Below are 13,068 nucleotides of genomic sequence, written 5' to 3' on the forward strand. Positions count from 1 at the left end.
ATGTCTACGTTGGACCAAGCCCCACCTATGAAAAAAAAAAATGTTGAAATGGCAAATCTGTCCATAATATTTTAGTAATCCTGCTAACAGACAGACAAACAGAGAGATAAACTGAACCAATCACATAATCTGCTGGGTGGAGGTAATTATGGCTGAAACATGAATGGCTCAATAACCTTGGGATCAAGAATATTTCAAGTATACCTCCCTCAGTTGCAGCTACAAAACTGATACTTGAGGGTGACGTAGCTCACAGAAGCAACATTGTTTAGGGCCTGCTTTTATTAAAGCTTGTAAGTATTTTTATTAAAACTTGTAAGTATTTTTATTACTCTACTTTTCCACAGATTTGTCATTAATGTGACAAGCATTAGTTTGATTATTTAATCCTGTTGTTATAGTTAGATTATCTTGGATGCAGAAAGTAGTGTCGAGTGTAAGAAGTGAACAAGTTTGTGCGCACACACGAAGACCTACATAATTATGAATAATTTTTAAAAATATATATATAACAAACTAATGGGGTAATAAAGCAAGTTAGTCGCTCTGCATGACAAACTGAAATGTATCAAAACATATGCAGGAGAAAAAGCTACAAAGACAGAGGATGAGGAGGTTTCTACTTTGAAACTTTAATCAACTTCAAACTGTTTGGAGACAGTGGTGACGATTTGGCTGTCATGATACAAACGATAAGTGTAAAAGGCAAGAGGCTGAAAATGCTGCTACAATAGTTGTAGCCTGGGCGGGGTTCCACATTAGGGTTGGGCGATAATGTGTAATTGTTACTCCTGACCCCCTTTGTTATGGGTCGCTGCTCGAGTCGAGGTGTGTGAGTTTAACTTGGAAGAATAGTGTATTGTAATAATTACTGAGGCTGGTAAATAAAGCAAATACTAAACTGAAGCAATTTGTTGATTGGTACATAAGTAATTATTGAAAATTAAAAAAAAAAAAAAAAAAAAGACTACATAACAATGATTTTAAACAAAGTTTTAAAAAGAAAACATTTCCTGCCAAATGCAGGACACAACACAAACACGCGTCTTTCTTTAAAAGAAAATTACTTTCCACATTACATCACTGTGTCTCTCTGTAGTGAGAAGAATGTGTCATGCATTGTGTTTACAGTCCACCTGTCCGATTCTTCCCCCTTCCTCGTGGCAGCTAGTGGCCCAGATGGTCACAATGTTGATATATTTGCCTCACAGATTTCTGCCTTTAAGGATTATGGTGAGTAACTGAAACACAGTTTCTGTGCTGTGTGAATGAAATAAAATACCTTTGCCTTCCTTCTTGCTTGGGAAACTACTAACAATAGAATTATCTGCATGACCACCAAACTGTTTTTCTTCAGAAATCTGTTGCTTCCCCCACTGAACTGCAACAGCAGGATATAAAAATCCATCTTCTAGAAGGAAACATCCAATACAAGTACCGGTACGGTAATCAAACTCACCCTGGGGGTCTCCACAGTTTCCTGCCTGGTGGCAGCAGCTCCCGTTTGTTTAAGGGTACAATCCCCATCGCTGCCTGCATGATCGTGATGAACTTCTTAAACTTCATCTTCTAACTCTCCTTTATCAACATCCCATGGACCTCATCACTAACTGCTGCTACACTCCCTGATCCCAACCTGAAGTAATGAGTGTTTACTCATCTCCTTTGGCATCATCAAACTTGTCTGTTCTTGCGCCTCAGTGCATCACTTTCTCCAGGAGACTGAGCCACAGATTGAGCGTCCAGTGCTGCGCGGTTCCCGCGGCGTGACCACTAAGGGTCCTGTCCTCAACCGCTGACTCCCACAGATGTCCTTTTGGCTTTTCCAAGCGAACGAGGATGAAAGGAAAACAAACAGCCACGTTCCCGCCAGGAGGTGGGCTGGCCGAGAGGGGATAACAACACGTCACTCTTACATAATTCTCGAGCTTCTCTGGACATTACACTAATGAAAATGCAGCTTCTGCCACCACCGCCGCCGCCGCTACCGCTGCTGCTGTGACTGCTGCTGCAGCCGCTGGGATAATTGTGGTACTAAGCCTTGACAGATCATGCACGCTCCCCGCCCCCTTCTTCTATAATCCCCCCATCCAGGCTTAGTTTTCTCACCATTTACACCCGGACAGATCCATCTACTTCAAAAAAAAAATCAAAAAGAATCACATGATGACACACCCCTCAATACCAGAGCTAACCTCTAATGGCCAAAGATTATTAATGACAAAGCAATGACCAGACAACTTTAAGCTGCAGTCAGTCTGCAGTTCAAGATTTGCACAAGAACAGATGTGATGCCACAGCACGTTTTCACACCCATGTTTCACTGGAGAAGCCAAATGTATCTGGCTTCTTTGTGTGTGTGTGTGTGTGTGTGTGTGTGTGTGTGTGTGTGTGTGTGTGTGTCTGTCTTCCAAGCCCAAATTCACACCTTCATCTGACCCAGTTGAATTTTTCTTTTGTGATTGGCTGGCTGCACAACAAGTTTCCACAAACCAAAGTGACAGACTTTCACAAGGCGAAAGGTGCAAGACAGGACCCAAGAGTCAGATAATGCCTCGACTTGTAGTCTGCAACTCACTTCTCAAAAATGTGATTTCATCCTCAGTATTCTGAATTTGTGGATGAATAATTGTTTAACAATGGTTTCGCAACCATTCAGTCCCATTAGTAAACTTCAATAATCCATGCCCAACTCTTCCCTGCTTGCATCCCTCTCCTCCCTCCCACTTTGATATAAACCCTCGGCACGCATGCGACGGCAGCACGCAGATTAAATGTATCTTGCCATCCCCGAGTCACCAGATGACAGCAGGCTGCCATGTCCTGAGAGGTTTGAAATAAATAAATAAATCTTTGTGGCCTCTTGATGAGCTGCCAGCCAATGCAAACTCTGGACAGAATTTATATTCAAGCTGCTTGTATGTCTGGATTACGGCTCTGGATAGTCGTGCCATGAGAGCTGCTGCAGATTTCACTGAGCAGGAAAAATCCCTCAGCACTCCAAGAGGGGGGAGCAAAAAATGCCAGGAGCGCAGCAGGGGAGACACAGAAATAGCAAGACTATTTTTAAAAACACTGGATAACGGCAACATGCGGGGAGAGGAGGGGAAAAAAATGAGGAGGGGTTTCTTTTGAGTTCACCCTGTACGTCTGTTTTTGTCTGATGAGCCACAGATTAAGAGCATTGGCTGGACCGAGGGCAAAGTTTACAGAGCAGAGTGACAGTCGTTTTTATCATAATCCAACACTTTACAGTAATCTCACAGGGAACACTGATCTAATCCACACTGAAGAATGTGTGTGCGTACTTATGACTAACACATGTGCAAATGTGAAAAAACTAAACAAGCAATCACACCTGTGCACACGGACAATGATGACTGGTTAGAAAGAGAGTTATGTAGCAAACTATTTTTTGGCCAGATACCTACCAGCATAATGGTGCTGAAAATACTGCAGGTAACAGTTTGTGAAATAAAGCCTGTGAAATCAAAGTTTAACAGTTTAAATAAACAAATGATGGATGATTAGAGGAGCTCTGTGCTAACTGTAACCTGATAATAAAAGGTGGAAGTGCCAAAAAGTCCAGTTCCTCTAGCAGCTGTTTAAAGCAAGTCAACCCCCCATAGACTTACATGTTAAAATGTCAAACTTTAAAGCCAAGTAAGACAGTTTTTCTATGTGTGTGTATGTGTTTTTTTTTTTTTTAAATAACTCACCTGCCTGGATAGGGATCATGTTTAAAGTGATGCTATTGGGATGTTTTGGCAGATGTGCAAAGACACATAGCCAACTGCTGTCTGCCAAGCATCACCTCCACCAAATTGAGCGTCTACACCGCGTTTGCGCTGTTGGTGCCTTTTGGAGCATAATGAAGTTGCAAAAATGAGCAGATATGAATTTTATGTGAGCGACAACTGTTTAATTTATGGCTAATGACCAAGCCTGCTAGCCTTTGGTTGATCACTTAAAGTGACACCCACACACTCTCGGTCCTTCTGGCTCCAACAAAACAAAATGGCAGCAGCCAAAACACTAATACTGTCACTTTAAAATATGAAGTCCAGAAACCACTAAGTATTTATATACAGCCTGTAAGCTTTGAATTGAAACATATGAGAATTTTGTCAGTTAGGGTTTGGCATTTGTATAGAAAACGTGGAAAACTCTAATCCAGGGGTGTCAAACTCCAGGCCTCGAGGGCCGGTGTCCTGGAGGTTTTAGATCTCACCCTGGGTCAACACACCTGAAACAAATGATTAGTTCATTACCAGGCCTCTGGAGAACTTCAAAACATGTTGAGGAGGTAATTTAGCCTTTAAATCAGCTGTGTTGGATCAAGGACTTGTCTAAAACCTGCAGAACACCAGCCGTCGAGGCCTGGAGTTCGACACCTGTGCTCTAATCGGATGTATTCATTGTGACCATGATGAAGCTGTCTATTTCCTGGTTCATATACGTTCCTGTTCTCAGCTATGACCTGGAGCAGGGGATAATAACCATAAGACAGAAAGTATTTTCCTCACAAGGGTGGAGGGGCTTAGAGGAGTGCTGTTTCTCCTCCACATGGAAAGAAGCCAGCTGAGGTGGTTCAGACATCTCACCAGGATGCCTCTGAATGCATTCTGGGAAAGATATTTCAAGCACGTCTAATTTGGAGGAGCCCTGAAGGCAGACCTAGGGCGGGCTGGAGAGATTATCTCTCAGCTGGCTTTGGAATTCCTCAGTAACCCTCAAAGAAGAATAAGGGGGTAGTGTTAGGGAAAGAAATGCCTGATCATGCTTAGACTGATGCCCACACAACTCAGACCAGGATGAGAACACGGATGGATGGCATCTTGTTCAAGTTAAAATAATCCCTTGGAACTGTATCCATATCCACAAAGGAAATATATACCGAAGTTTATTTCAAAATGTATTTTTTCAGCAGTAAAATTCTAACCAAGTTCTTTATCTGTCAAATATTATCAATCTATAACGCATCTGAATTAACCTGAGAATGCACACTGCACCACACACGCAGCTCACGCGCTTTAGTTTTTAAAAAGTGGGAGAGTAAGTCATGGTTCCAGCTAATTCCTTTGTCACTGCATGTTTTTTTTACTTTTTAATGAGAATGAGTTCTGTTTTTTCTCCCCTCATCTTCCCACAGGGTGAACAAATGCGGCTGGAGCTGCTTGGTCTTCTTAATGCTTTTACATAAGCAGTTTGTTTCTCTGCCCCTTGTCACTTCCTCACATGCTCGAGTAGTGCTGGGGTGCTGCATTACTAAGGCCCGGGCCATTATGCAATGTCCGTATGCAATGCATGTGAGTGCCAGATGGAGGGACACATGCCACTCACAAATCTGGGATGAGAGTGTGCAGACAGAAAGGGAAAGGGGGGGAAAAAAAATCAGTATGCACATCCCCTCCACAGGTATAATCTGGATCAGCTGCAAGCATGTAGTGACATGAAGATGAATTAAAGAGTCAAAAAGCAACACGAGAGCGAAAAGACAACATTTTTCAGTTAATCTATAAAAAGCTGGGTCTCCCTGCTAGATGTGTTTCCGTTCAATAGCAGTGAGACATGAGCACCGTGATCCAAGAAACTAAATGACACTGTAGACGTCCCATGTAGATTATTTCAACTCTTTTGGGGATGTACCAGCTGTGAAATTACACTGGTCCAGGTCTTTTATTTTTACAAAGTCTTTCAGGTTTTCAGACATTTAGCTTGAACAAAATTAATGTGACACAACAGACAGGTTGAAATGTGAGTAAGCACAGTACTGTAAACCACAGATCTACAGATATTAGAGAGAACACCACCCAAAGTAAGGCTTATGCCACAGCTGTCCTAAATTAACAGTATTGGTAATTACCAAAAATATTGTTTATGTTCCTGTAATGGTTAATCCACCGATAAGCGCACACTCTCTAACTGAAATTATATTTTTAACAGCAAAATACAAATATAGTAATTTGCAAATTTTCAGATTTACCATTTTACAAAAAAAAAGGCTGAAAAATAATAATAAAAACACAGGATCGTTTTTTGATTAAGATGCCAAATTACAGTTATTTACTTGCAATCCTGAACAAGTCATTTTAGTGGTTGAATGTGAACACACGTATCAGGAAGTATGTGTACAATTCCAGGTAAACACCACCACATGGAAAATTTGTATTCACTATCATTTAATGGCTACTGCGTTTTAGATACTGAATTGTAAGCAAACTAAAAGAACTATGTCTGAAAACATTACGCAACATAAGGGCCACAAACATGTAAATGCAAAGATTTCTAGATGATAAAAGTTCAACTCTGCCATTTGTTTTATGGGTGCACATGCTGTATCGCCATTTACACACAGTGTTTAATTTTTTTTTACTTTTTTAATGTTTTAATGTTTTAATGTTTTTTTTAAAAAGAATTCTCACTATTCCTGATCTTTATGTTTTATTCTAAAAAAAAAAAAAAAAAATTATCCATAGAGCTTAGTTTAAGGTAAGAAGCAGCCTCCAGAACTACAAAATGAAACCAATGGGGAAGTGCCAAAAACAGCTGTTTTTCTAGCGGCCACTTGTTAAAATTTAACAGTTTTACAGGGTAAACGGCATGTTTACATCCTGAACCTCTATGAATAGTTAGCACTTTCATAACAGCTGTGTGGTGATTATTATCAATATTATTATTATTTTAGTTTGAACGTATATGGTATGGCTCCTGTCCCAAACAGACAGTTTTAGGCAAGCGATGCATTATAAGCCTCAGCACTGGTGGTACATTTTGGAACATTTCTGAAGGAATTACCACAATAAAATCACTGCTAACTATAACTTTTAACAAATTAAGTCCTTTGGAGTAGCATGTGTACATCTCCGTGTTTTACTTGCACAGTTTATAGAGACGGCCTGTTAACCAAGCTAGGACTCCAAACTCATCTAAATATGATCATGGTTCCACATAGCAGTGGCTAAAAACAGTAACACCGAAACCTCTAATTCCTAGTCTAATGGCACTGGGTGATGCGACTCTAGGTATATCCATATTTTATCGACAGTCTATGATTCAACCCCATGTTTAAACTGGTTTATAGCTTCCACCCTTCGTTCTTTGAACCTCAACCGTTATCAGAAATGCATGTCAGTAAATAAAAACTTATCCGAGAGGGTTTTTTCCCCTCTTGCTTTTTTGTTATAAGTATAGCATTTGAGATGATACTGCTTTATATGTATACAATGAAATTATACTTTTGAATGTTGTAAACTGTTAAGATATAAACTAATAATAGGAATAAGAATCATTAAACACGAGGAAACACTCACAGTGCGAGCCCCTGTTCAATTCACAATTTTATTTATATTGCGCCACATCACAACAACAGTTGCCTAAAGGGGCTTGAGGCGTGCCTCTAGTGCGCTGAAACTAGTAGTAAGCGCATGAATACACACCCAGAGGAGACAGCTACACGCAGGCCCGAATACAGTGTAGGTCATACCTGACGTTTTGACTAGAATAAACTATCAAATAAATTAAAATATGACACCCCGCTGCCTTCAAGAACCAAGATAAAAAATGTTATTAGTTGATTAAGCTGTCGGAGCCCCACCTTAAATTTACACAGGCACCAGATAAAGATGGGCTAAAATGGCAGTGCGCGCCACAAACGCAGTGAAAGCAAAGCGATACTCACTGCGGACAATGCCGGACCTACTTACCAGGTGAAACTTCGTGTGTCCTGTCCTTATGTGACCACAGGCAGCAGAGTAATCCTAAAAGCTGAACTGGACAAAGGAAGGGTGAAGAAGGAGAGGATTTTGACGGAATAAAGTTTTGGCGAGCCTCGAAAAATCTTTCTTCCTGGTTCTCTCAGGTATGTGGGCGTAGCTTAGAAACTGCAGGTGTGCTGTGTGCAGCTCCACTGCAGTTTCACCCATGACCTTTTTGGGCGGTGCCATTCTTCTGAGTCACTCTTCCTGTGTCATAAAAGGGACTTTTATACCGAAACTACACTCACCAGCTACTTTATCAGGCGCTTTATTGCTTCTACTGGGTTGCGATAGCATACCCAGTGATAGCAAGAGTCCAGCGTGGCTTTAATTCTTTATGGCATATTCCACAAGTTGCAGGAAACAGTCCTCAGAGATTCTGGTCTGTTTTGACATGATAACATCACAAAGTTACTGCACATTTGGTTGCACATTCGTGATGCAAATCTCCCCCTCCACCACATCCCAAAGGTGCTCTATTACATCAAGATCTGGTGACAGTGGAAGCCATTTGAGTACAGGGAACTCACAGACACCAGCGGTTCAACAAAACAGTTTGAGATGATTTGACCTTTGTGAAATGACGTGTTATCCTGCTGCTAGCCATCAGGGGACGTGATCATAAAGGGATAGATGTGATCAGCAAAAATAATCGTGTAGGTGATCTGATGTTTATACGATGTTCATCTGGTACTAAGAGGTCCAAAGTATGTTAAGAAAACATCCCCCACATCATTACACCGCCAGCATCCTGAACCACTGGTACAAGGTGGGATGAATCCATGCTTTCATGTTGTTCACACCAAATTCTGAACCTACCCTTTTCAGTGTTGCAGCAGAAATCGTGCCAAAAACATTTCCAGTGTTCTGTTGTACAATTTCAGTGAGCCTGTGCAAACAGTAGCTTCAGTTCCCTGTTCTTAGCTGACATCAACAGTGAGGTTTTGTCCAGAGAGCTGCTGCTCATTGTCTCTTTTTTGGACCATTCTCAGTAAGCCCTAGGGATGGTTGTGTGGGGAAAATCCCAGCAGATCAGCAGTTCCTAAAATACTCAGACCAGCCCATCTGGCATCAAGAACCATGCCACGTTCAAAGCCGTTTCAAATGTAGTTTTTCCCTCATTCTGATCCTCAGTGATAACTTTAGTAAACACAAAATATTCAGTTATTTGGATCTAATCTTGCACTCAGATGTTTGTCTCGTTTTAATTCTCAGTGCTAAATGTGCACTGCAGAAAAGACAACTTTGCTCAGAGCTGACTAGTAGAGCTTCAAGGGCAGCTGCTCAGAGTTCTTTTGAGTGAATCCTTTTTTTTATTTATGGCTATTAAGGCCTGGAACAAGCTTCCTGAAAGCTTGAAAAAATGTATAGATTTTCATAGTTTCATAATTTATCTTTTGATGTAATCAATAAATTAATTAATTAATTATACTAATAAACAATGCTTGTTAATGTTAATCAAATGTTACTTCTTTTACTTTTATCCCATATCATCCTGATCATCCTGAGTTCATGTATTGACAGCAGGGGTGTTGCCACATAGGGAGGATGGGGTGGCACTGCCTCCCTGTGAAATATGATTGGCCTCCCCAGTGTCCACCCAACAGTCCCATTGGACAATAGTGCCACTCATTTTACATGCATTACACCATGAGAGCCTGTGTAAGACCGGTGGTAGAAAGTACAAAAACGAGCCATTTTCTTCCGCTTATCTGAAATCAGGTCACGGGGCAGCAGCCAAAGCAGGGAAGCCCACACCTCCCTCTTGCCACCTCCTCCAGCTTATCCAGGGAAGTATCATGCCATTCCCAGGCCATCTGATGGATGTAATCTCTCCAGCACACCCACGATTTACCCTGGGTCCTCCACCCAGTTAGACATACCCACCCGGAACACCTTTCCCAGTCAGTGACAGCCTTAGCCTCTTTGTGATGTGGAGGAGGGGCGGCTCTACTCTGAGCTCCTCCTGAATGACTGAACTACTCACCCTGTCTCCAAGGGAGAGCCCATCCACCCTTCAGAGAAAGCCACTTGTACCTACAATTTCATTCTTTCACCTTTAAAAGAAATAGCATAAGCTAATTGTGGTAATAAAAAAAGTAAATCAGTGAAAACACAATAATGCAAAGGCGATATTGTTCATCTAAGACAGTGGTTCCCAAACTTTTTTTGCTGGGCCCCCCTTGTTTTACAAGAAAAATGTTTGCGCCCCCCCTCTCGCGCGCGCACACGCACTAACACATCCTCCAACCACACACGCCCATATTTTGCTCCATTGCGGTTTATTTCACACCTCAAACATTTAGTAAACAATTAAGCAAATACAAGTAATCTGCAATAAATGACAGGTAGGAAGAAAATAAACTACAAACTCTTTTACGCTACGTCCACACCTACACGGGTATTTTTGAAAACGCAGCTGTTTCATCCACGTAAACGGCGTTTCGAATCACCGAAAACTCAGATTTTTTAAACTCATTTTTTGCGTTTACGTGTGGACGAGGAATACAGAGTTTGTCACGCAACGTCAAAGGTATGTGCCTTTTTCACGTCACGCTGTGCGCACGTTATTTTTTACATGAGATGAATTGCAGAATGGCAGATAGAGACGAAATACTGTTAATCTGACTGTCTGCAGGTTTTACACGCTTACACACGCAGTTACTGTCGCTCCATTTACAAAGGCAGAGGCATCACAGTGTGATTATTTTACGTGTAGTTTTTTTTTTTCATGTGTAATAATATTCAACATTGCTATCAATACATTTTTCAAAAAATGCCTCTCTGTGCAAAATGGGTTTAAAAACATAAACAACTGTGGGATACTGTTTGCCAGTGATTTTAAACAGCCCAGCGATTGCTCCTGATGAAGGGAAAACCAGTTCTGCAGGGGAGACCTACCTCGGCACTTGTGCAGGTGAAACCAAAGGGAAGATTTGCTTCACCATATTTTCTAGTCTTTGGCTTAGAATCAAGTTGGTTTGGAAACATATTCAGCGATGCTTCATCTCCTGCTTTGCGTTTCTGTGGGCGCCCCATGCTAGCAGTGTCCAAGCGTTTTGTCCCCCCCTTTCATTCCGCGCCCCCCTGCAATGGCTCTGCGCCCCCCCCAGGGGGCGGGCCCCACACTTTGGGAAGGTCTGATCTAAGAGTTGTGCACAGTCTGTGTTGTGGTGAGAGGTTTGGCCTTAAACGTGGCAGTTTTAGGTCTTATAATGGCAGACATCATTTAAATGATTCTGCGTAATGAGCACTTTTACTTTAGCCAGTTCAGGTGTAATGTGACGCTAAAATGTTTGGACTATTACTTATTGTAATTAGGATTATGAATGTAACTGAAGTAAAGTGTGAATACTGGTTTCACCACTTTGTAAAACAGTTATTCAATAAAAAACAAATGTTAAACTCAGAGTATTATACATCTGTGTTAATGTACAGGGCTGCAAATGAGCCTGAACATTGTGCCTACTATGCCAGTATATTTGTTATTTCATAGTATTTGTCTTGTCAGATACTCTAATTCCTTTGTTCTTGGTCCATCCTGTGTTGCCCTACTTAAAAAAAGAAAAAGTCCCCGTTTGATTGTCTGGTTATGGAATGAGGGTGAGTACGTGCGGGGGTGTTGTACCGAGGGAAAGCGGGAGTGACTAGGGAGTGATGGGAGGGGGCTGTTGCAAGCTTGGAATGAAAAGTTTGTTTTTGTTTGCAGTTTTTTAAAAATTTCAAACAAGTTGGATTGTTATAATGAAATTGGAATAAATCGGTTGGGTAACTAAAATGAAACAATGGCTTAGCAAGCTAATTTGTTTAATCTAGTTGACTGCTAATATGCAGTGCATCAGTGTGTCTGTGTGGGACAATGCCAGGTGGTAGTGTTACATTTTCATATCCATTTAAGAATAAATTAAACTGAGCATGTTACAGGACTAATATATACATATATATATTTTTTCCTGCTCTTTTGCTAAGTAAATATAACAAGGATAAATGGAAGCATAAGTTTGTTCTTGTGGCCACATGTAAAAGTCTTTCTATACTCCTATATTCTTTTATTTCACTGTTATTTCAGCTGCTGTTATGTGTGGTAACAGGTTTTGACATTAAAAACAGTATGTATTCACTGTTGCTTCACTTTCTTTGTGGTAGTTTCTATCATAGGCACCAAAATCTGCAAACACTTGTAATTTTTGGTAATTTCTCCTGGTGAATATGATCAACCTTCTCCTTCTGACTATAATAAAAACACATTCCCTTTATATGCATTGAGTAAAAGGCAGATTTTAGAAAAGTGTCTTGTAGAGCCAGTCAAAATTTCTCATGTTTCAGACTGTCTGGACAGGGGTGGATAATAAATAAATATACTGTGCAGGCCTACACAGGGGCGCTCAGGTGGTAAAGCAGGTCACCTACTAACCAGAAGGTTGGTGTTTTGATCCCAGTCTGCTCCAGTCTGCACGCCAAATAACCTTATAGGCAAGATACTGACCTCACGTTAGCATACGTGTGAATGTTAGATAGAAAGCACAGCATAGAAAAAAGTGTTTGTGTGAATGTGTGTAAATGGGTACTCAGTGCAAAGTGCTATATATGAACCAGTCCATTTACCATACAGAGGGAAATGTTAGGAGAAGGAGTGAAAGAAAACTGAGGGAAGTAAGAGGTTATGAATGGTTTATCTGTCAGCAGCTGTTAAAGACAGTGAGACGGTACTATATCTATCACATTTCCCTAGTACAGTTTAACATAATCACATGCATATACCTTAATTTGTTTATGCTTCATTGGACCCAGAAGCCAGTCTGCTCAAACAGCATTTTAAACCCCACAATGACACAATAAGGTGCTGGAAGCATTCCTCAGAGAGTTTCGTCCATATTGACATGATACCATGATTCGTCATGTCCAAGAAACCAGCTAAGGGATGGATTTGGCATTCAACTGCAGCTCACTGGGTATTTTCTCTTTTTCTGATAACTCTCTAGAAACCCCAGAGATGGTTGTGGTGGGAAATCCCACTAGATCTGCATTTTATGAAATACTCAGACGAGCCTGCCTGGCATTAACTAACATGTGATGTTTAAAGTAACACAAATCTCTTCTCCATTCTGATGCTCACATTGAACTTTAGCAAGTTGTCTTGATCATGTCTACATGCCTAAAATCATGTGTTAGCCAGCAGCCAAACACACATACATCTGTCTACATTTGTCACATTTTAAATGAGGTTTCATTTTTGGTGATCAAACAGTAAAGAAATGTAACTGCCCTGCTTCAGATGCAGCAAAACAGGCCCTGACCGTGATACTACCAC

The 13,068-nt window shown here is 41.0% G+C and overlaps 1 protein-coding gene across 5 annotated transcripts in view; it reads right to left on the reverse strand.

Annotated features, from left to right (window-relative positions):
• The window catches only part of tjp2a (tight junction protein 2a (zona occludens 2)), a 44,697-nt gene extending 36,852 nt beyond the window's left edge, over window positions 1-7,845 (reverse strand). Inside the window, exon 1 of one of the 5 annotated variants that reach the window (XM_085166066.1) lies at window positions 1,460-2,049. In XM_085166066.1, the coding sequence (XP_085022192.1) occupies window positions 1,460-1,566 (107 nt within the window). In that variant the 5' untranslated portion in view covers window positions 1,567-2,049. Of the gene's footprint in view, window positions 1-1,459; window positions 2,050-7,706 lie in introns of those variants that run through there. The other 4 variants (XM_085166064.1, XM_085166070.1, XM_085166071.1 and 1 more) reach the window with 4 other exon arrangements.
• Between the last annotated feature and the right edge of the window lie 5,223 nt (window positions 7,846-13,068).

This window comes from Neolamprologus multifasciatus, chromosome 7 (assembly GCF_963576455.1).
Source record: "Neolamprologus multifasciatus chromosome 7, fNeoMul1.2, whole genome shotgun sequence".
NCBI classification, from domain to species: Eukaryota; Metazoa; Chordata; class Actinopteri; order Cichliformes; family Cichlidae; genus Neolamprologus; species Neolamprologus multifasciatus.